General features: G+C 45.6%; 1 protein-coding gene across 3 annotated transcripts in view; it reads right to left on the bottom strand.

Moving 5' to 3' along the window:
• Positions 1–14,341, bottom strand: part of MITF (melanocyte inducing transcription factor) — a 160,989-nt gene extending 146,648 nt beyond the window's left edge. For all 3 annotated transcript variants that reach the window (XM_067542302.1, XM_067542321.1, XM_067542312.1), the window contains exon 1: positions 14,114–14,341. In XM_067542302.1, the coding sequence (XP_067398403.1) occupies positions 14,114–14,217 (104 nt within the window). In that variant the 5' untranslated portion in view covers positions 14,218–14,341. The remainder of the gene's footprint in view (positions 1–14,113) is intronic.
• Between the last annotated feature and the right edge of the window lie 10,012 nt (positions 14,342–24,353).

Genomic DNA, 24,353 nt, shown 5'->3' with positions numbered 1-24,353 from the left:
GCTATGGCCCTGCCCACCAAGTCAGCAGCATCACAGGATGTCTGAAGCGCTGCCCTAGCTACCATGGGTCCTTCCTCCAGTGTATGAGAAGGAACTTGAACAGTGTGCAAGAAATACTGAGGGGAAATTTGCCAGCTTAAGCCTTGATGGGTGGAGCAATGTACACAATGATCCAGTAATATGTGCCTGTGACACAATAGAAGATGGGGTTACATATCTTTCAGAAACAACAGATACATCGGGAAATGTCCACACAACAGACTATTTAAAAGAAGTGGCAGTGAAAGCTGTAATAAACTGTGAACAAAAATTCAACTGTCAAGTGCACAGTTTTGTCACAACAATGCTACAAACGTGGCAAAGATGAGAAGATACTTAGAAGAAGAAACAGAAGGACGCTCCTTAATAACATATGGCTGGGGTGCCCATTTAATTCATCTTTTAGCCGAAGACGTCTTCTTCAGGAATAAAATAAAATGTTGCTGAAGTCGCAAAATACTTCCGTAACAACCATTTTGCTTCAGCTTCACTGAAGAAAGCAGGAGGATCCAAACTAATTATCCCTCAAGATGTTCGATGGAATTCTGTGGTTGATTGTTTTGAACAATTTATTAAGAACTGGCCTATTCTCATAAAACTTTGTGAAGAAAACCGTGATAAAATAGATGGAAATATCTCATCCAAAGAATCTAACATTGGATTAAAGAGGAATGTAGAGTATATGCTCAGTATACTGAAGCCTATACCCATAGCCCTAAACAAACTACAGAGAAATTGTTGCTGCATTGCTGATGCTGTAAAAAATTGGAAGGCACTTCAAGAGACACTGAAGAAATACCTCATCGGAAAGTTAAACTGCAGGCAATAAAGAAGCGAATGGATTAAGCACTAATTCCACCTCATTTTCTTGCAAACATTTTCGACCCCAGATATAAAGGTAAATGCCTAACTTCTGAAGAAGATGCTACTGCCATGGCATGGACATCTCAAAAATCATTCCTCAGTTATGCCAGTCATAATAAATTTCAGGATAGGAGCGGAACCATTTAAACAGTACATGTTTAGTGATGATGTTTTGAACAAAGTCACTCCCCTGATTTGGTGGAAATCATTAGCCAGTCACCTTGAAACAGAGTTCTTTCAGTTGCTAAGCCAACTTTTCACAGCAGTAGCTTCCTCTGCAGAGAGAATATTTTCATCGTTTGGTATTATTCACTCAAAGCTAAGAAACTGACTAGGAGTTGAAAAAGCAGGAAAACTCATATTTCTGCTTGTCTATGAATAAAAAAAGACAGTGGGAGTGGGGAAAATTAGAGCTAGTTGTAGAAGTTTTTTGGACAGCGCACGTTTAGTGTTGTGATGACTTGTCTGTTAGAGTTAATAAAATTTGAAAATTAAAAAAAAAGGTTTAAGGACAGCCATCAGCCGGCAACTCAGGAGGCTGCTGCAATTGCAAACGTGGACCATGTATGTAACATTTAGTTTAATAAAATATAAGTGTTGTTATTGTGTGTGTGATTTAGTTCTTACTATTCCTAATGTACTGCTGTTGCATCTGCAGCTTGACACAGGTAGTGAGTATTACGTACGGTTTCCTAAATTAATATAAATCAAGTTATCTAAAAAATTACACAAAGTATATCCTCCTAGATGTTGTAAAATGCTGTATTGTGTTGTAAATTAATATGTTTTAATGATCAGATTGGCACCATTGTTTAAGAAATATGTAAAGACGTATCAGTGGGAAACTTGATTTAACTCAATGATTTTCTCTTGGTGATTTAAATCACCTTGATTTAAATCAATCCACCCTGATTAATACCTTGTCTTTTACAGAGCTGTCATAAAAATCATCAAAACAGCAGCCTCCACTTTACAAGCAAGAGACACCCAGCAACTGTTCCTAACAATGCCAATGTCTTCATTAGAGGAACTGACAGCAGGGATGTGTCCCTGGTCTGGCTGAGGTTTTGGAAAAGGCAAATCCCCTAGTCTGAACAAAAAAAGCTTGCAAGCATGCCCTCTAGGGTGAGCAGAAATCTAAATAAAATAATTGTGACTTTTCCAGGGAAGCACATTACTGGACTACTGCGTTGCTGCTGATCTCTTGTGAGTAGAAGGCCGCAAATGAGCAACCCCCCCCCAAAAAAAAAAAAAAAAGCTTTTTTGCTCTCCTGTACAATCCAGCTTCCTCTTGCCAGAATTCCACATCTCAGCATCATCCTGATTAAAGCACATTAAAACTCTCAGGTTGTATTTCTTTGTGATTTAGGCCAGTTGAACTTTCCAAACAAACAAAAGAGCGAGGGAGGTAGGGTTTTCTGTTCTGAATTTCTACTGTATATGGCATTAAATTACCCTTCAAGGCTGTTTGCTTTGGAAACTTTCCTTGGGTTTGAGCGTTCATGAAAAAATGTTCCTCCCTCACTTAAAAAAAAAAAAAAAGTCTTGAAAGGAAAGTCAAGACAATAAATACATAAAATGATACCTGACACAGTTTTAGCCAGGCTCTGCTGCTTCAACCATTGCCTTCCCATTTAAAATGTCCCAACAGCTCCTTTTATCTCCCCAGTAGCAGTACTACTTTCCCTCCCTACCTGAAAACACTAGCAATTCCAATACCCCCTTTTCCTCACCCCATGAACCTGAATGGTCCCAGCTCCTACTGAGGTCTTCCTGCCCTGAAACAACTCCTTGGGGTGGAACCAAAGCAAACAACTCCCACTGTGGGCTTCCAGCCCTCTCAAAGAGGGAATCACAACAGTTCCCATTTCTATGGGAGTTACAATAGTGAGCACAACAGAGTCCATCCTGGGAGAGCCCTTTAGGTGCTACTGTAATACAAATAGTAAATATTAATAATTCCTTTCCCACTCTGCTGCCTCCTTAATCCAGAACACTCCAGTGGTTCCCATTTCTTTATTCCGGCTGCACTCCTCCACTTGAGTGGCTCCCATTTCCGCCTATCCTCTCAGATCCAAGACTCCGTAATGTCCCTGCCTGAACCCTATTGTACTTTGCTAGATTTCAACTTCTTGTGTAGCAATGTGTACTGTTATAGGCTACCAGGTAAAAGCTGCCTTAGCATCCTGAGTCTCACAGGCAAGCTTTAATACACTTGACACCTGAACAGACAGGATTTTTTATTAATCCCTAGAGATATGAATGGCACCTAGGGAGCTATGAAAGCTTAAAACAGTCCTGTCCTTGAATGACAAACCAAACAGAAGCCTCAGCCTGAGAGTGTTTTGTCAGCAAGGTTTTCCTGCACCACAAAAATGCTGCATTTTCACATGTAAAGCCCCCTTCTCTAAATCTGCACATACAAATAGGGTTTGCATGTGTATAAACCAACATTTTTACATGAAAGTGAGAGTGCACCAAAAAAAGTGTGTGCACCTTTGAATACAGTAGAACCTCAGAGTTACGGACCCCTTGGGAATGGAGCCTATTCGTGACTCTGAAATGTTTGTATCGCTGAACAAAATGTTATGGGTGTTCTTTCAAAAGTTTACAACTTAACATTGACTTAATACAGCTTTGAAACTTTATTATGCATAAAGAAAAATGCTTTTAACCACCTTAGTTTAAAACAAACAAGCACCTAAAGTCTCCTTACTTTGTCAAATCTTTTTTTTTTTTTTTTAAACTCTCTCTTTTTTTAGTAGTTTACTTTTAACATATTACTGTACTGTATTTGCCTTTATTTTTTTGTTGGGGAGGGGTCTCTGCTGCTGCCTGATTGTGTACTTCCGGTTCCAAATTAAGTGTGTGATTGACCAGTCAGTTCATAACTCTGAGGTTCCACTGAACATACAAATCAAGGATTGCTACAGGTGCCTTTGAACATTTGGCCCAATATGATTCTTCCTCCTGGCCCATACATCTTGATTTGTCTTTCAGTTCTACTTATTAACCCTATAATTACATCTAATTCTGTAGAATGATTGGCAATAGAGGGCCAGATTCCCCAGGATGCTCTGGCTGATGCTCAGCACTGTGCAAACACAACCATAAACACAACCTAAATTGCTGGTTAAGCCATGTTTGTGGCCGTTTCGAGTGACCAGAGCATGCCTGGCCCATGGATAGCATGATAGGCTTTACAAAACCGGGACCTGATCCTGCAATCCCTACTCAGATAAGCAAGCTCATTGATTTGAATGCAACTGCTCGTGTAAGCAAGGATTATTTATGTGGAATGCAGGCTCAACCTTTTAAGTTGTATCTTATAGTACCACACTGTCTGTGATACTCTTTCTTTTTGCTGAAAGAGTTATTTGTTTGTTCTCAGTATTATTACAGAATGCATTTACATGAACTCCTCTTTGTCCTCTGTTGTACATCTAGTTATACTGTACAAGCAAAATCTTCATCAGAATTGAGTTTAAAAAAAAAAAACTCTGTTGGAGGCTGTTAATACTAACATGAAAGCCTATGGTAAACTTCTATTCTCCTTTACACGGTGTTAAATGTAATAATCATCACTCCATGTGGTTCTGTTAGCTCATGCTTGAAGTAGTAATTCTATATGGCAGCAACGCGTGTCTATCCCACAACCTGCCACCTCAATCTACAAAGAGGTTGTTAGTGATGTGTAAAAAAAATCCTATAGAGGATTTCTGCATAATCAATCAGTTATCACGGAGGACAAATACAAACCACTGGACTCCCAACTGAATCTTTGGAAGAAAGATGGTTAGAAAGATGCAAATGCAAATATGATAGAACCAGTTACAATGAAGATGTCATTTGTTACAGTATGAACTAGAGGTAACAAAACTACTAAAGATGGTTCATTATAATATTAAAGAGCAGTTGAACTCCTGTGGCATCTAGTGACAAAAATGAGAATGTTCTATCATTAGTTCCTACACCTAGCAGTACTATTCCAGTGAAAGGAACAAAGTTCATACTGATGATACATGCATCTTCTTAGAAGAATAGCGTCTTTCATCCTGAAGGATCTTAAAGTGTTTTGCAAACCAGAGTGATTTATAAGCTCAGAATCTGACTCTCTCCTGGAGTCCCACAGACATCAGTAGGTTGTGGCTGTGGACTCCTTTGGAGGGGTCCATACATATTAAAGGAATCAATTCACTACTGGAATGCAACCATCGCTGGGTGGAAAGCACTTCACAATGGTGCGGTGGGTCAAAGGTGAAATTCTGGCCAAGGACACACAGACAAAGCCCTACTCTTCCAAAGGCAACTTGGAATCTTTAATGCCTTCACAAAGCAGATAGACCCTTGGACTTTAAGATATTGTCTGAAAGTAAACAACATGGAACTCATTTTATCTACCTCAAAAGGAGGACAGGCTCAACTAACCTGCTAGGATTCCTATCTGATTCTAGGGAGTCTACATATTTCAAACCAGATGCTTAGATCAGTAACCCATGGCCTTCTTCGGATATATGCAAACTAAGCAATAGTATGCTACAAATACATATTAATGGAGAACAAAACGTTGTCAGTTTACCTGCATAGCTCCTATACAGCTTCCATTTTATATTTCCATTAACAGTATGCATACTATTCGTTACCCTGTAACTGTTCCAGTTTTACTGCATGTGTATAAACCAGTAAGAAGGAAAAAGTCATTAATCAAGTAGAATAATAATATAATGCAAGATGACAGGTTTCAGTGTAAAATTAACTCTGTTACAGCATCCAGTCACGCAGCCTTATTCTGGCAAAACGACTTCAGTCAGAACGAGTTTTAGTAAACAAGGAAAATAGAATCAGGCCATTACTTTGTACATTAAAGTGTTTGAGACTTGAAAAGAGGAACATCACCACCTATGGCCAAAGGGTTAATAGAGCTTGTCTGGAGCGCCCTAATTCTCCTTCTGGCACTGAAATGTCAGACTGGTAATTAAAGATTTTCCTCAGTCAACATGGAAAGATTTTTTTTTATTCCAAAAAAAAGAACTGAAAATGACTGACTCAGTTTTATTTTTTATAAAATGTGAAGGGTGTTTTGCTTTGGAATGCAGGGGCAAATGCAACATTTTCAAATATTTTTACACGTTCTAACGCTCCTATTCAAAACCTATAGGTTTCTTTCTATATTATTCACACGCAGAGAGCAAGTGTATTTTGAACAAAAGCTCTCTGCAATTCTCCAACTCTCCCTATTAAAGTTTTAATTATAGGAGTGTATGATGGGAAGTGAAATGTATGTGTCAAATAACATACCTGAAAGTTTCTATTACTCCTCTCTTTCCCAGCCTTTATTTGGATTCCAATCAAGCAGCAACATGAAATCGACCAGATTCTTTCCAGTTTCACAGCAGCCCACAGGCTTCTGTCCATGGTCAATGTACCTCTAATGCTGCTGAGGAAGCCCTGAGCAGAAGTCAGGGTACTAGAGCTGTTTATCTGCATATTGGACAGAGCATCAGTTTACATTGTCACATTTAGAAGGCTATGTTCACAACTCAAAGGGGAATGTTTGTTCTCACATGAAAATTTAGATTATGTACAAGTTGTTGTTAACCTATGTTATTTAGGGCTGGTCTACACTACCAAGTTTTGTTGACAAATGTCAGTTTTTGTCAACAAAACAGTGGAAGTGCACACATCGAAATAATATGTCCCACTGACAAAACTCCCCTGCTATGCCAACATAATTAAACCACCTCAACAAGACGGCGGACGTCCGTGTAGTTAGGGGGACAACGTCAGTATAGACACTGCCTTCCTTACATCAGCTGCTCCCCTCCCCACCAGGAGGGGAGAAATCCAGGGCAGCTTCTCCACCTGCTCCTGGCCTAGAGCCCAGCAGCCGTGAAATTGACAAGGCTGAGCTGTGAAATTGACTAGGAAGGGAAGAGGTGGGCCTGCCAGAAGCCAGAAAGCCTGTGGAGCAGGGAGCTGAGAGAGACCAGGCTCTCAGCTCCCCACACTGCCCCTCTTAGGTCAGTAGAAGCATTCCTGGTGAGGACACACACCACTAATCCAAGGAGGGTAGTGTGGACATCAGCCACCACAGTAATCATTGCTGTGGCTGTAAATTGACCTAAGGTCAACTTATCTTTGTAGTGTAGACAAAGCCTTAGGTTGCATAGTGAAGGCACTCAAAAGTTAGGAAATGTCAGATTTACAGCTGCCTTTGCAAACTTAATTCTGCCCACTTGTGCATCTATCTATCTCGGACACTAGATGACACAGGGATCTGTGGAAAAAACAGTACGTGAGCATGTTATTAAAGACTGTACCTTACTTAATACATACACCCAGCCTGTTTCTCTACCCTACTTGCGCCTCTGGCAGCTCCCAGGTGTGGCAGTGGTGTCAGCCTGGTCTTAGAATGTTTTGTCATTAATTTGGCAGGCTGCCTGTGAAATGCAAGTGAAAGAAATGAAATGGTGATCTTTAAGAGTTTACATCGCAGTAAAAACTGAAGACAAAGAAAAGGCACTTCTGTACCCCAAGGGTGTCCCCCTCCTCCCGAATATCAGAGAGCTGCAGCAAACAATGGAGGTACGAAAGCTTGTCAGAGAGAAGGTCACAAGAATCCTTTACAATGGAGACCATTAGGCAACCTAAATAGAAATATCAACACCAGTCCCCTATATGAGCAATATTTTGGATGAAAATGTGGGGAAAGATAAGAGCCATCCCAATTACAATCACTCATCTTTGTAAATCACTTTGAGATTAACTGATGAAAAGCACATATAAAGCTAGGTAGTGTATTATCATTAGGATACATTTGTTTCTGTTGGGTACCAAAAAAAAAAAAATAGTGACATTTCATGTAATCATCTATATGGATAGGGTTCTCTCTGTAGTGATGTGAATTTAAGGTGTAGACTCAACATCAGATAATTTACTCACCTCACAAAAATGTTATGGGAGGGTTCTTCAGAGATACACAGCACTGGCCTAATGCTGCTCACACTGAAATCAATGAGACCACAGTTACTCCAATGCTGAGTGCTTTTGGAAATCTCACCCTACATATTTTGCTTTGCTTATATGCAGTTGCTATACTTTCTTGTTGTTAAAACAGTGTTCATGTTTATCTTCTAGAGAAGGAAAAATCTTTCAGAAACTGTTTTAAATTTGTTCCTCTGAGATACATTTTTTTTTTTAAAACATTCAGACTCTGTTCCTGGATGTAAGCACATGTGACTTGTTCTAAATAAAGGATATTTTCCACTTCTTGCACAACTGGAACAGATATAAACAGACTGAACAAACTGCACTGCAGAACTCATCCAGAATATAAAACACTCGAATAAGATCCACAAATAGCAGTAATCTCCAGTAAAGAACAAACACAATATTGAAAATCCTAATGTAATAGAGTTTAAATCTAATCACACTGCAAAATTAATTTACAAAATTAAATTTGATCATATGCACAGTAAAGAACTTTAGAACAGTCCAGTTTAGTTTCAGAGTTAGTATTCTCTGCAAATATATGTGAATCTTTGGTTTTCTAAACAGAAGGAAAATTCATTTAAACAGTCAATCTCCAACACTGAGAGCAGCACAAGATGACATAAAGTAAGTGCAAACCTGGATACTGACTAGGTATGAGGCACTGATTTACATTAGTGAAAAACACATAGCTCATTTTTTATATATATATATAGCACTGAACATCTAGGGCGATGACAATTTTGTAGAAACAACTGCAGCAATATTATAAATTACATCTTAAAGTTATTACTGATCAAATAAGAATAAGCTTCTTTTTAAAAAATTACCATGCAAACAAAGCTTCTAACTTTTTCCATTTAAAATATGATTTTCATAGCAGGATTATTCATGGGTTTTTCAAACAGTGAAATAATAAATTTAAGCTGAAAAAGGTCAGCAGTGCAACAGCATAAATGGTTAAAAAAATAGCTTGTAGTTCTTGCTGAATGCAATTTTTATCAAATTAAAATTGTCAGCTACAATAGTTGGCAATTTGCAGGCCTTTACTGTACCAAGCATATAACCCAAATGGGTTTGTAACATTAGGAGGCAAAAGGAGAAGCAAATGGACTAACCTAACCAATTTTCACTGTGCTTAGCACATCTGGATCAACTGTAAGCTTAGATTAACACGCAAAGTGAGCCAATTTAAATGCAGAGCTTCCCACTGACAGCAGAGGATCACATATGCCTTCAGTGGTGCATATGTAATGCTCACTGAAAGAGTCTGCATACGCGCAAGGAAGGGCAGGATTTGGTCTTGTATTCTGCAGTCTAACAGATATTCAATAAAAATAAAATAAATAAAACAGTATTAAAAATCCTTTTGTCATATCCATTTATTCACATATTCCAGTTCTCTCTCACATCAAAAAGTGACTATGCAGAAACTATGGTGCCTGTAGGAACTGTTTCTTCAAAGTTTTCAAAGGCTTATGCTTAACCACAGCAAATTCCAGAGAACCCTTGAACATGTCTAACACTTCCCAGACCGAAAGGCTTATTTCCAGGAGTTCCCTAGGACTTTGGGACGTTAGGCTGGAATCACTCACTGTATCTTAGCCCAGCATAGTATTTTCAGTCCTTGTTATCTGGCCTTTTTGCCAGACTTACATATTTCATTGGCCTCTAGCATTCCACTGTGGCATGGTCTAGTACAGTATTTAAAACCAATTTATTAGAGGACCCCTTGCAGCTTTGGATTGGAATCTTGGATTATCAAATGTGACTGTGCAATAAAGAAAAGAAGAAAATTTAACTAGCTGTCATAAGCTGGGAGACAGGTGGATTGGGGGGACTGATGCAGTGTAATAGGAGAATCTGAAGGAGGAAGATCAATATTGCAAGTGCTGGGTTAAATTAGTTGTGGATTATAGGTGAGTCTTTTGGGGCAGGAGGGAGTTGGATTTTTTTAATATATCATGCTGGTTGGAATTCCCATGTGAGGTGAGGGTAGGTAATGGGGGTTCTGCCTCATCATCCCAATGAGGCTACAGAGAGAAAATAATTTCCCTTTAGGCAGAAATGAAAAGCCTACTGGACTGGGTCACTAGAGGGTTTCCCCATCTTTGGGCTGGATTGATTTTGTCCATGTGAATAAAGACAGGCAGTGTTGCTTAATGGACAGAGCACTAGACTGGGACTCAGGAGATCTGGGCTCTACCACTGGCCTGCTGGGTGAGGGTGAACAAATGACATCCCCCCTCTGTGCCTTGGTTTCCCCATCTGTAAAATGGAGATAATGGCACTACTCTCCTTTGTCACGAGCTTTGAAACTACTGAGGAAAAGCATTAGTTTTTTATTCAATCTCTGTCTGGAGGGCACAAATGCCAGTCCTTCTGACTGAGCTTCCTCCAGTCTCACTTCTTGAGGCTCCAGATGTGCAAGAGGAGCTTCAAATTGCCTAAATAAATTGAAAGTGTTCTCTGCCCCTCATGGCTAGTAAAAATCACAGAAGAAACTGAGTTCTGTTAGCGGCCGTTAGTGAGACGCAGTAGCATACCAGCACTGCTCAACCAAGTGGTCGTTTAGGCCCTTGTTCAAGAAACCATCTGCTGATGTTCATCATCACCTCATTGTCACCCAATTCCTCAAACACCTTTCGGGATAAGGTTGTTGAGAAGAAAATGTAACCCCATTAACTTCAGTTACTCCTGATTTACACCAATATGACCAAGAGAAAAGATTCAGACCCTTGATGTTCTTAGATGCCCTTGAGACCCACCAGTTGGGTTTCAGGCATGGGCAGGGCAGAAAAACAGCACAGGATCTCCTTCCTTGTGTGATCTTCCCCTATTGATGGAAACAGCTCAGGCCTCCCCTGGTTCGATCAGCAGCCTTCGTTGTTGTTATCCATCGGGTTTTATTAACCTGGCTGTGGACCCGAGTTGCGCTAGTCTTGCAGTCCACCAGGAGAGTGAGCCCCCTGAATCGGCCCAGCCAGCTCTGGGCTCTGCACACTAAGACTCCCACAAAGGACAGGCAGCAGTCTAGGCTACGCACTGGTGTGTAACAAGCTAGGCTAGCTGGGTCAGTATCAACAGCATCCAGCCTCCCTGTCACAAGGATTCCAGGCTGTCACTCTTCCTGCTCAATATGTATGTGAAGCTGCTGGCCAACGCAGTGACATGGTCTGGACTGCGGTACCACCGCTGTGATCTGATGACTCGACCTCGGTTTCTTTGGATGCGGACCGTGCCCAGTGTTTGCATCCCAGATGCTCCGAGGTCAGTACCTGTGCTCAGGGGACAGCAAGCCCGCTGAGGCTCAATCCAGGTATGCTGGAAATGATGCTTGTTGGTTTCAGGATGCCTCTGAGAATAAGGTCATCATTCCTGAGTGGATTTGCCCACTTCCCCCTCACAGAGGTTCACAACATAAGGGTGCATTTAGATCCCAGAGTCCCCGGCGCCTAAAGCACTTCGTTTATCTGCACCTGAGGGAGCAAGATGGGGTGATAACCATTCACCTCAAGTTAGGAGCTGGACCCTGTTCTCTTTGCTCTGACAGCCTAACAGACTGGGTTTCGTACAGCACACTGCATAGGACTATTCTTGACCACCAGCCACAATCTACAGCTGGCCCCATGACTGCTCAAGGAGACTGACTACAAGAAACACCAGTGCCATGAAGGTTGAACCGGTTTCCAGGTGCAACTTAAGGTCTGGACGTTGAACTTTGAAGCCCTTTATTGTTTGGGTCCTAACTACAAGAGAAAAATTTCTCTCCCCATGCAACACCATTGCAGTCGGTCTAAACAGAAGTGCTCGCACTACAGGTATGACTTCACTGCACAGTGACTCCTCTCAAGTTAGCTTAGCTCACATGAAAGCAGCCATGCTACAAAACAACACAAGTTGCACAGTGGTCAAGTTGCCAACTGAAGGGGGTAGGCTAACTCGAGCTTTAGCATGTACCCCGGCAGACGAGCCAATTTAGGGATTGTGTGTGTTGAGAGGGCAACACTGGAGTTATAACAACTTAACTGCAATGAAGACGAGCACCAGATTTGAAAGCCTAGATGTTAGTGGCAGGGTTTTACAGGGCCTTCACTAGTCCAAGAGCTTGAATTTTTCTTAAGCCCACAATATCGATCTATCTAACTGGGAATGGGCGACAGGGGATAGATCACCTGATGATTACCTGTTCTATTCATTCCCTCTGAAGCACCTGGCATTGGCTACTGTCAGAAGACAGGATACTGTGCTAGATGGACAATTTTTTATCTGAACCAGCATGGCCATTTTTATACTTACACTTTTGTATGAGGGATGGAGAACTTATGTATAGAGACTTACTAAAGATGGGCTGAATCGACTTAATATTTTGCCATATCCCCCATGCACTATTTTAATTACGTACATGTGCCTAGAGACAGTGGCAGAGGGAACATACTTAAAAACAGAAAATAACTAAAACAAGATATGCTAACAACAGGCTTGGTTATAAATGAGATACACAGATGACAAAAACGTTCTCTCAGAGAGCACTGTGATGAGGATGGAAGGTTTATTATTGTCAAAGCATCTTGGAAGGAAGTCCAGAAAAGAAAAAAAGACATTGCTGACAGAGTAAAACATGCAGGGCCCAGAAGGCACACATGACCTGAACTGCTAGATACATTTGCTGTCTTCTAGCAGCAGTTTCCCTAGAAGAAGAAAATGCCCTAATAGGACTGGAAATACGCTGAACAAGCTGGAGCCCCAACTAAATAAACACAACAGATCAAGATGAAAATACAGCAAATAACTGTGGAAAATATCATCGTAAGAACTTGACATATCTATTCACAAGTTTTAATTCATTGGTTGATTTCACATCGCATGGGCCTGTTCCACACAAAAACCCAGGAGGCTTGCAACGCTTCTTTAATTTGCATTGATTGGATCCCAAATTCTGCCCTGCATCTGTTTCCAGTGTAAAAGTGTGAAACAATGTATTCCCAAGTGCCCAATTTGTTCTGACTAGCTAGCATTTATCCAGCTAACATGACAGCATTCATCCCCACAGAAATAGATGTTGCAGGTTTTGCAAGTGCAAAAACAGCTATTCTCCAACACCAGTGTTGTGTCTGATAATTTATTTTACCTGACCAGAGTTTTCCCCTCACTCTTCCACAAATTCATGCAATGTTATCTAGGTGATCTCATCAGAACACTCAAACCACCCAGCGTATTCACTCATTTAGAGGACTACATGCCCTGAATGAAAAGGTGCTGGTTTCTCTCTCACTCTCTGGCTTCTATACTAGTCTTTCTGCACAGTCAAGCACTAGTGGGCCTCTCCAAGAATGACAGTGATATTCTTTGGCCAAGGCTAGATAATGCCCAACAATACCCTTTACATAATACCACGCCAGAACTTGGGCCCTCCCTCTCCCCGAAACACACGCCAAACAAAACTGCTATTATTACAGGAAACACTAACTAAATGGCTGCTTTTATGGTCCCAACCGCATAGATGTTTCCTTTCAATATATTTTGTTTAACGTTTACAAACGGGCTGATTCAGCAACACCGAATACAAACAGCAGACACATGGCTGCCTGATTATTCCCTCGGTAACATTTTTTTCAATCAGGGACGTGGTTTAAATACCAGCAAACCACCAGCATCATCATCATCATCCCATAACAAACAGCTTCCTCGGCTTGGGACATCCCCCCCCGGCTTCAACACCCGCCTCTCCCCTAAAATGAGCAGCCTGCCGTTTGCAGCATTGCCCCTGCTTTTGACACATTGCCCCACGCTGGGTGTCAGCGAGAGCCGACGCGCTCCCGCACCCAGCTCCAGTGCGCCCACAGGCAGGCAGGGCCTGGGGCGTCGGGGCGCAGGCAGCACCCCAGTGACACTACCGGGGGGCGGCGGGGGGAGAGAAGGGGCAGCCTTTCCCCCTTCCTATCTGAGCCAAAGTGGGGGAGGCGGGGAAGAAGGGGGAAAGGAGCAGAGGGAAGGACAGATGGGGAAGAGGAGGGATAAAAGAGGGGCGAAGGGAAAGGTAGAAAGGGAGGGGGCAGAGAGAGGGAATGGGAAGGGAGCAGAGGGAGGAGAGAAGGGGACAGAGAGAGGGGGAATGGGAAGGGGGCAAAAGGAGGGAAGGAGAACAGGGAGACGGGGCAGGGGCAGAGGCACCGCGCTGGCCTGGCCGGGCCGTGCCATACCCCCCGCCCTCACCCACCTGCTTGTCAAGGGCTGGCTCTTCAGCTCATAGTAGGTCTTGGGCTCCTCGTGAAACTCCTCGCCGACCTCGAAGTCCGGCACGATCCCCGACTCCGCCTGCATCGTCCCCGGCTCCGGCAGCCAGCGAGGGAGGCAGCGAGGGAGCCCGGCGCGGCGCTGCCCGAGCCCGGCGGCGTGTCGCGGGGTGGGTGGGTGCGAGGCGAGTGCGCGGCAGACAGGCTCGGCTCGGCTCGGCTCCGCTCCCCGCCACCGCCCCCCGGCCGGCACACGCCCCCCTGCCCGCCCCGCCTGGGACTTGTAGTCCGCCCGCCAGCCGGGCTACCCGCCTCCGCCCGGCCGGCTCCGGGCCCGGCGCACTACAACTCCCGCCAGGCCCGGCAGGAGGAAGCGGAGCCCGGCGCGGAGCGCAGCGCAGCGCCCCGCCCGCCCTCCTGCGGCCGCAGCCGGGAGAGCGCCGGGCGCTGCCGCCTCCCGCAGCCCGCCCCGCCCCGCAGGTGTTGGCGGCAGCAGGCCCGCGGCTGGGGGCGGCTCCGACGCGGGGGTCGCCAGGGCCACCCCCCCCCCCCCAACTTCGGGCCGACCCCTCCCAGCCGGGCGTGGGGGGGCAATTGTCCCGGCCCCACCTCAGGGGGGCCCCACCTTCAAATGCCTGTAAACTCTGAGTAAAGCAAGTGGGAGGTGGGTCCCCCAGTTTCTCTCACCCAGGTCTGCTTCCCCCCCCCACACACACACTCAGACCTGTTCCAGGGGGCTCGGGGCTTGCCCGCTTTCATGGCCCCCTGCCCAAGAGCCAGCCCGGGTTGGCCTTGCCTCACAACGCCGCAAGGGGCCCCCGCGGTGGGGCCGGTTCAGTTGTCCCCTCTCTTCTCCTCTGTCCAGCGGCCCTGGGTGGGATCCCTGCTGGGAGGGACGGGCAAGACCCCCTCTGCAGCTGGGGTTGAAGCATGGCACAGCGCCGGCTGCGGGCAAAGACACGGCCCTGGTGACCCCCCACTCCCATCAGACCCGCAGGCCTGCCAACAGGTGTGGGACTTCCTGTGCACTGCAGCTGTGCTGTTACGTGTGCCACACAACGATGCAACACTGAACATCTTGAGTTTCAACCAGTTGCTGGTGAAAAGCGTTGGGACGCCGTGGCAGCCGAGTCTGGCAAGCAAACAACAGCACCTTACGGTCTTCTGTAAAGGTTACCTCCTCGCGACATTGGGCATCCTCCTTTAGCCATGAGGAGTGGAACCACCAATGAGTTCCCTAAGGGTATGTCTCCACTCACAGCAGCACATTTGGCACTGCCAGATTGATTCTCTGGGATCTATTGAACAGACAATGGAAACGGAGACCCGCCCAATCGATCCGGAAGTCGACTGAATAAAACCAACCCCACAAAAAGAGTTTTGCCGCATGGACGGGGGGGTATTTCCCATTGGCGCAGAAAAGTGGGAATGCCACATTAATTAGAATTTAAGAAGTCGAACAAAAGATACACAAGCTATTCTACTGCCAAATTTCACGGTAAATGTAGAGCAGGCCTAAGTCATCCTGAAAAAAGTACCATTAAAACTTTTTTATCGCATGGCATCATTTATTCTGGCTTCTAGGCCATGTGTGCTACAGCCAGGTTAATTCACACACTTCTTGGTTTCTAAACTGTCGTTCATTTTTGTTTTTTGTTTTTAATTTTCTGGATTTTTTGGCAAAGAAGTACAAGCCTATCACACTGAGATAATAAATGGGATAGCTAAAACAAAGGCAAAATCCCTGCGTCAGGTCAGGTGCATGCCAAGTTAGCTACCTTAGCAAGGGTTCTTGACCAAAAATAAAACATTTTATTGCAGTACAATGCGGTTAATGTTCAATTAAGCTCAATGAAACTCTTTTTTAGGCTCGTAAAAGTTCTCCCAGTGGCTTTCATTGCATGCAGTGCCATCCTAGTACAAGTGTCAACAATTATAAATGACAAAGAAAGGAGGCCATTCCAGTGTATGATGAATGGTTCTACACTCCAGATGAGGTACATTCAGGGAAGGAAAGGAGGCCAGAGACAAAGGTAGTTTTAAGGTCTTTTTTGTGTCCTGGTGTTCTGGCTGTGGCTCAGCTATCAGTTGCACTGGGACTGCCAATGTTTCTCTATGTCAGGGGTTCCCAATCTTTTACTCAGCATGACCCCATTTAAACACTGAAAATTTTTGGCGACCCCAGCAGACAAGTCAGGGCATTGCAATGCTTATGGTATTTATATTTTTCATTTAAAACATTTAAAATCATTTTAACGTTTTTTTAAATAAAAAATACAACATTGAATACAAAGCCTGAAATAGCTATTAAATCCATTTATCTGACGTTTATTATTTATTACTTTTGCCTTCTGTGGATTACATTTACATACCGTTAAACCCTAGATTTCACGGTGGCTAAATTGAGACTTAAAAGTATGGGAAGGGAACACACTGCTGAGATTCTGGGCATTGCTGCTGTGTATAAGTATCCAGCAACAGACTGCTGTAATGTAGGCTGTTCCCCGGTACTTTCTTAGTTTTCCCATGAGTGGCTCTGGCTCCCAGATCAGCCCAGGCACTGGAGGATACAAAATGATTTAAAGCACCTTATTCCTTTTCCCCTGGGTTGCAAGTTTTGTTGTGCTGCACCTCTTTAGTGCCTTGCAGTAATTGTCCTCATTCATCTCACTTAGGCCCCCATCCACAGCATTGTGACCACACCCCGTCCCCGCTCTCCTGCCCCAGGCACCCCCCCACACACACACACACTGTGCTTCGCTCCTGCCTGAGCCCCCAGAAGTGCCTCTCCCCATTCCAGGCCGCCTCCCCGAGCTGGGCACTGCTGGGTGTCGCGGCGTGCCCAGGACTCACCACGGTGGGGAGGGCGCATGGGCAGGGAGGACACAAAGTGAAAGGGGAGGAGTGAGGCCGCCTGCCCGTGACCCGGCTGGGCCAGCGCTGCTGCTGCCCTGAGCGGGCTGGAGCCTCGCCCTGGGCTGCCCAGTGCTCCGGCCGAGAGCTGCTGAGCATCTTTGCAACCCCATTTTTATCATTACAACCCTAAATGCTGCTCCAGGTCTAGGAGCTGTGGACAGCCCAGTAGAGTGAGCCCAGTAGCTCACGCCCCTCCCCACGGGATCTCCTTTATCAGGCATACCAGTTTACTGGAGCTTACCGGTGGGAAGGTGGGGGTTGTAATAGCCAAAGTCAGAACTGAATGAAAACATAAAACACTGAAGGAAAGCAGGAGGTGATGAAAGCTAAATGATATGCAGTAATAGGTCTTGCCTATAGCGTAGGTTATCCTTTCCCAGCAATGTTTGTGGTTGCCAGCCTAGACCTCAACGATAGTGTTTACAGAGTTAAGAAATTCCTCATAAAAACCAATATGACATGTCAGATACGTGCGGTTTTAAACCAGAGCTTGCCATTGTTGTAAAGTGGTGCATTACAATTATGTAAGCATTTAGGAGCCAACTAGATTTTAATTATTTATAGCAGATTTCTTTTCATGCCACTTCTTGTTACCCTGTCAATCTGTTGAGGCCCCGGATAATGACTGGTTTTGTTTTATAGAACACCGCTGATGAGCCCACTACTATACACGTATGAAGACAAGGTCTCTTCCCCCAAAGAGCTTACAATCTAGATAGGCTAGATAAAAAGCTGCTTTTTGGTTTGTTTGTTTTTTTTAATAGTTAATGTAATTAACCATTGGGTTGTGGTGAATTCTCCATCACTTGAGGTCTTTAAATCAAGATGCACTATCTTTCTAAAAGATACGTTTTAGCTCAATCAGAAGTGAAGGGCTTGATCACTTGGTTGGCCTGGCTCATTTAGCCTAACCGAAAGAAGGCTAAGGGGAGATATGATTGCTCTCTACAAATACGTCAGAGTGATGAATACAAAGGAGGAAGAGGAGTTATTTAAGTTCAGTGCCAATGTGGACACAAGAACAAATGGATATTAACTGGTCATCAGGAAGTTTAGACTTGAAATTAGATGAAGATTTCTAACCATCAGAGGAGTGAAGTTCTGGAACAGACTTCCAAGGGGAGCAGTGGCAGTAAAAAACCTAGCTGGCTTCAAGACAGCTTAATAAATTTATGGAGGGGATGGCATGATGGGACAGCCTACTTTGGCAATTGATTGATTTTTTACTACTAGTGGTAAATATGTCCAATGGCCTGTGATGGGATGGGTTCTGAGTTACTACAAAGAATTCTTTCTTGGGTGTCTGGCTGGTGAGTCTTGCCCACGTGTTCAGGGTTTAGCTGATCGCCATATTTAGGGTTGGGAAGGAATTTTCCCCCAGGGCACATTGGCAGAGGCCCTGGGGGTTTTTCCACTTTCCTCTGCAGCATGGGGCACGGGTCACTTGCTGGTGGATTCTCTGTACCTTGAAGTCTTTAAACCATGGTTTGAGGACTTCAGTAACTCAGTCATAGGTTAGGGGTTTATTACAGGAGTGGGCGGGTGAGGTTCTGTGGCCTGCGTTGTGCAGGAGGTCAGACTAGATATCATAATGGTCCCTTCTGACCTTAAAGTCTGAGTCTATGTATGAACCACTTGGTAATTCTCGGTGCTGTTATGCAGGAGGTCAGACTGGATGATCATAGTGGTCATTCTCACCTTAAAATGTATGAATGTAAGATGAAAGAAGAAGAGCGTGTTTAGGAGTGGAAAACTGGCCAGGAGACATGAGCTTTAAGGAGACACATTTGAATTGCCTTCAGATCGTGCTGATATTGTGAGGGTCATCTTCCAAATACCTGTTTTAATTTTGTTTTTAAATCACTCTGCGGCTAAAAACAAAGGGGATTGGGTTCCCTTTTTCTATCTGATTCTGAAACATGTCTAACAGAATAGCTTTCCTACAACACCCACCAAGATCAGGGCTGTGCACAGCTAGTCTCAGAGCTTCCTGCTGAGGTGCTCAGGAATGGCTCACAGACAGATCAGTGTGGAGAACGAAGCAATTCGGTTCCTGAAGGATTAGAAATGGCAGGGTACACAATTTTCCAGAGTAACACAAATTGGTCGGGAAGAAAAATGTTATTTACTAAAGGCCTTACCACACTCTGGCTGAAACTGTTCTGGCCACAATCTGTCGCTATCAAGGTTCTAACCTGGCTTCCCATCCCCAGTGTGGAAGGGGACTTTCTCCTTATAACCATGCTATAGGCACCTGGATTTTTACTACCTCACAGAATTAATTCCACAAGGTGTTTTCATTAACATGCCAGCTAACTCACTGGCTATCAAAGTGGTAGCCTCCAGTCCCTTTGAGGGCCCCTGCCCATGGCCATTAGATTGTAAGCTCTTTGAGGCAGGGGCTGTCTTTTTGTTCTGTGTTTGTACAGCACCTAGCGCAGTGGGGGTCCTGATCCACAACTTAGGCTCCTACACACTACAGTAAATAAAATAATAATAAAATAACTAATAATAATAACAAAACCATTAGGATTTTCTCCTTCCCATAATCCCTGCCTCTTCCAACCATTAATGATCTGTCACTCCAGTAGAAGATCCTGCTGATCTGCACTCTCCCATCCAGCAGTAGGAAGTCTTTTTTTGGGGGAGGCTGAGAGATTCACTCACTTCTGGCAGCAGGTCCTATTTGGGGAGGTAAGATAAGGCCACAAGACTCACTCCTTTCTTTGGCTGGTGAAAACCTGCCTCATATCCAGAGGACCCTGCTATTGCAACTCGCTCATCCATCATAGCCGCACTCTGGAGCTACTGTAGAGTGCTTGGCTGCTGTGACCCCACAGTCCTGAAATATCAAGGCCCAGTGGAAACCCTCCTATCACCAAGCTGAGTGGGTCTGCTTCTGAAGAGGGAGGGAAGGGAAGGGAAGTTTGGGGAGTACATAACCTTTTCCTAACCCCACAAGAGGGTGAGGTTCAGTTTGAGACCTGGGTGAAGATTAAGGCTGATTCAGACCTCTGGGAAGCACGGCTGAGTGGTTAAAGCCCAGGTTCCATTCACTGTGAAACCTGGGTGGGTAAGTAACCTCACACTCAGCTGTGCTTCATGTTTTCCCCCGCTGTGACAAAGGGCTAACGGCACTGACCTACTTCACAGGGTGTTCTAAGGCTGAACTCATTGATGTTTGGGCAGTACGTTGAATGCCTGGAATAGAAGGCACTCTGTACGTAAAAGATGTTGTTATTGGTCTCAGTCATGAAGTTTACAAGTCGTGAAGCAGCCAGACTAAGGGGCAGCCAGAGAGTGATGAAAGGCAGATATAGAATCTCTAGAATGATCCTGGCCTTGTTCCCTGTGAACTGAGGGGAGGCCAATTAGGAGCACCTGAGGCCAGTTAAGGCCCAGCCAGGGGCCTGGTACAAAACCCCCTGCTCCAGCCAGGCAGCTGGTGGGAGGAAGAAGACCTGGAGAGCGTGTTGGAGTGTGGTGACTGATGAGAAATACAAGTGAAGCAGGTGAAGGTGAATGCTACTGTTCGTGTACTGTTCCTTGGAGGGGAGGAGTCACTGGACCCAGGATGCAACTGATTTGGGGGGACAAAGAATGAAAAAAGGAGCAGGCGTGGAAGTCACAGGGTCAAACAAAGGGAAGCAGAATGGGAAAACCGAGCAGAGAACCCTGGACAGCACCCACTGCTCCCGGAAGGTGTCAAGGGAGCCAGCGGACGCTGCCCAAAGGAACCCTGCCCGGATGCGCGAATCGACAGAGGAACGGAATGAAGATGGATGCTGGGAAGGAGGCTTACCTGCCAAACTGCAGAAGCTGAAAGGACGGGGAAGAACCTCAGGGGGAAATAACAGCTAGAAGCACTAGTGGCAGTGCATAACTGCTACTATGAGGGCCTGTAGAATGTCCGTCCTATCTGGCCGGGTCACTGCAGCCCTTCCTCGGGTCCAGACTCCGGGGAAGGTCACAGCGCCTTCCTAAATGGGGAGCAGTTAGCTCTTGTGCCTGGGTCCTAGCCCTGGCCCTCAGGCAGGGCGGGCAGTCCCATGGTCTTTAAGCTTTCCACTCCACCCGGTGGGGTGAGGCACATAGGCAGTCTATTGCCTCGGGCCCTGAGGCCGATTGAGGCCAGCCAGCAGTGCAATGGCCCGGCCTGAGGCCGGTTGAGGCCAGCCAGTGGATCCACTATCTACAGTGGTAGGGAGGAGTAGGCTCTCCCAGGGTGGTTAGAGAAGGGGGGAGAGGGACGCAGGGCCACCCATCTCCACTGCGTCCCAGCCCAGGGCCCTAGCAGTGGCAAAGGCGTTTGCCACTGAGTCAGCGGGGTTCCCGCCACAACACGCCGGCGGGGTCCTTGCTCCAGACTCAGCCACTGTCTATGGCTGTCCTTGGGCCACTTCCTCCCCATATCCCCAGGTATCTGTGTACCATTTCCTCCGGGTCGCTCTGGTACTCGGTCCATGGTAGGCCCACCAGTCCCTCTTCATCCACTGGTGGTAAGGCGGGGAGCTCCTCGGCGAGGGGCAGCTCCTCCAGGTCACAGGGCTCCTGGGAGGCTTCAGCGTCAGGCAGTTCTTCCAGGTCCTGTCCGGCTTCTGGGGGCTCGGCTTCGGGCAGCTCCTCCAGGTCCTGTCCGGCCTCAGGGGATATCTCCTAGCCAGGTTGCTCGGGGGGCTCAGCCCAGTCACTGGGATCTGGGAGCCCAGTCCATTCAATGGGGTCTGGTAGCCTGGTCCAGCTGGGACCTGGAGGCCCTACCCAGTCTCTGGGCCCTAAGGTAGGATCGGGGAATGGTTGGGGTCTCCACTGTGGGAGGCGAGCATCCCTGGTATCAGCTCAGCTCCAATCCGGCCTAGGCCTCAGCCGGCAGGGCAGAATATCTGTCTCCAATGGCAGTCTTCTCCCTACTGAGCTCTGGGCCCTGTCTTTTATACTGCCCCTTCCTGTAGAGACTCCGCCCTGCTGTTGCTGGTTGGGCTGGCCGGGCGGTCCTATCACTGCCCGGCCTTTTGGTTGCCGGGCGGACTTGCCTGCTGGGTCTGTTTCAGTCCAGCCAGGTCGCTGCGGCCCTTCCTTGGGTCCAGACTCTGGGGGGAGGCCACCGCCTTCCTGCAGGGCCCCTGGACTGGGACCTGGAGAAGTGGATGGGCCTGGGTCCCTTGCCTCACAGGGCATTACCAGGCTGGCCAATGTTTGGAAATAAGGCCCCTGTAGGGCACCCTGACCCTCCATGAAAAAGAAAAGTGCAGAACCCACAGTGGCTGAGCTGGTGATTTGCCACAAAGTATTTGGGCCAGACTCTTGGGTCTAGCTCAGCTGTGCTCATGCGCCACCTTTGGACCTCTTTTTGATTCTGTGACTGGCTGGGGCACTGTTCAGCCCCTAGTGAAACATTAGAGCAGCTTCTGCTGCTGCTGGTCCCAGGGAACTAGTCCAGCAGCTAGGAATAGCCAGAAAATTCAGGCTGTCTGGCCATTCCCCTTACATCAGGAACTGCAAGGGGCATTGGCATAGAAGACTCTATGTAGCCTCTGTGGCTACAATTTTCAAAACCACTAAGTCACTTAGAAGGCCAAGATCCCATTGACTTCTTATGTTCTTCTGAAATTTTGACCTATGCCAATTAGAGCGTCTCTTACACTGCTGGCCACCTCTGCTAGGTTTGCAGCCCTTGGTGATGGTGCAGCACACAACGACCGTAACAGCATGGAGAATCTGCCCTTTTACCCATTGAACTCAATGAGAGTTTTGCCTAAGTGAGATCAGGTAAGAACCTCAGGACTAGGCCCTTACGTGTTGGTGTTATTTTGCCTGAACCTATCCCTCAGTGATGATTTCAACAGTAATGACACTTAATATATCATTTAAATTGATTGGAACACTTCCCTGTTGGGAACAGTCTAGGCCATCCGCCTGCTAATACAAGATTGATGTAACACTGGGATCACTAATGATGCTTTTGGCAAAAGAACACAAAAAATCCCAACCTGCTCTTCAACTACATGCAATATTTACAACCTGAGTCCCCCAGAGACAGCTGGTTCATTTTATCAACTGTTTCTAATTAACTGTTTCTCCATGGGAGAAGAGGCTCCATACCAATTGACATGGTAGGGAAAATATCAGGACTCTTCATAATGCCATAGGAAGTGTATTCTTGTATTTTTGGGGGCACAAACAGGACGTTCACCTCTGCTTATAATACACGATTTCGATTTTACCTTCAAACTCGTGGCAATTTTTCATTGCTCCTGGATAATCAGGAATCTTTGCACTGTTTTGTGAGTCATATTCCTGGCGTATAGCAGGTGGTGTTTGTTGTATAGTGCCCTAATAGTTAGCCTTTCTGGGGGAAGGCACAATGCTTTTACTGTGTCTGAGCGGGATATTTACATGTGAACATACCCACTGAACAAACAAGATTCCCGGAAGTGAATTATATGATGACAACACTTCAGTTGGATCACCATAAAATAAAGAGAATTATTTTTTTTAAATACATAAATAGTAGGTGGCGATAAAGATGCAAAGAATTGTCTATTGACGTATTATTATTGGGATTTACCTATAACAATCTAATGCTTTAGTGCTTATCGGCCATAGATCTCAAAATGTTTTAGGAAGGTAGGTAAGAATTATTACCCCTTACTGAACAGACAGAGGAATCAGGCACAGAGGGAATACTTGATTTGCCCAAGGTCAAGCAGTGAATTAGTGCCAGAGCCAGGAATAAAACACAGATCTCTTGATGATTAATCCAGAGTTTGCACCATGCACCCAATCGTGTACGCTTCGGCAGGTGCGTCATTTTAATAGCATGAGTCCCTCACTGAAGACCATGGGCGTGCTCCCAAGTTACTAACATGCCTAACTGTTTGCAGGTTTGGGCCAGAGTTAATTAGGATCATTTTCACAACTGTCTGTGAAGCAGTTTCCTGATGGGGAAACTGGGACAGATGTGCTTGACTTGGCCAAAGCCATTAAAGGAAGTCCGTGTCAGAGGCAGCATCAAAACTATGATGTCCCTGCTTCCTAGTTCAATGGGCAACCCACCAGACCACAGCCTTCTCCAGTGGCTTGGGGGGACAGAGTGATGCATGAATAAATATAAGCATCTTTGAGGCATTACAGTATTATCTGAAATACAGCAGTGCCTAGGAGCCCAGCTTATGGAACAGGACCCCCATTGCGCTAGATGCTGTACAAACACAGAACAAAAAGACAGTCTACCCTTCCCCCCCTCCGAAGAGCTTACCATCTATTAGAGAAGAGACAAGTGGAAACAGACAGACTGGGGAGCACAAG

This window comes from Emydura macquarii, unplaced genomic scaffold, assembly GCF_026122565.2.
Source record: "Emydura macquarii macquarii isolate MOO-44397 ecotype Brisbane River unplaced genomic scaffold, CSIRO-AGI_Emac_v2 contig_71, whole genome shotgun sequence".
Lineage (NCBI taxonomy): Eukaryota > Metazoa > Chordata > Testudines > Chelidae > Emydura > Emydura macquarii.
The sequence above is the reverse complement of the archived record's forward strand: the minus strand, read 5'-3'. Positions and strand labels throughout refer to the sequence as shown.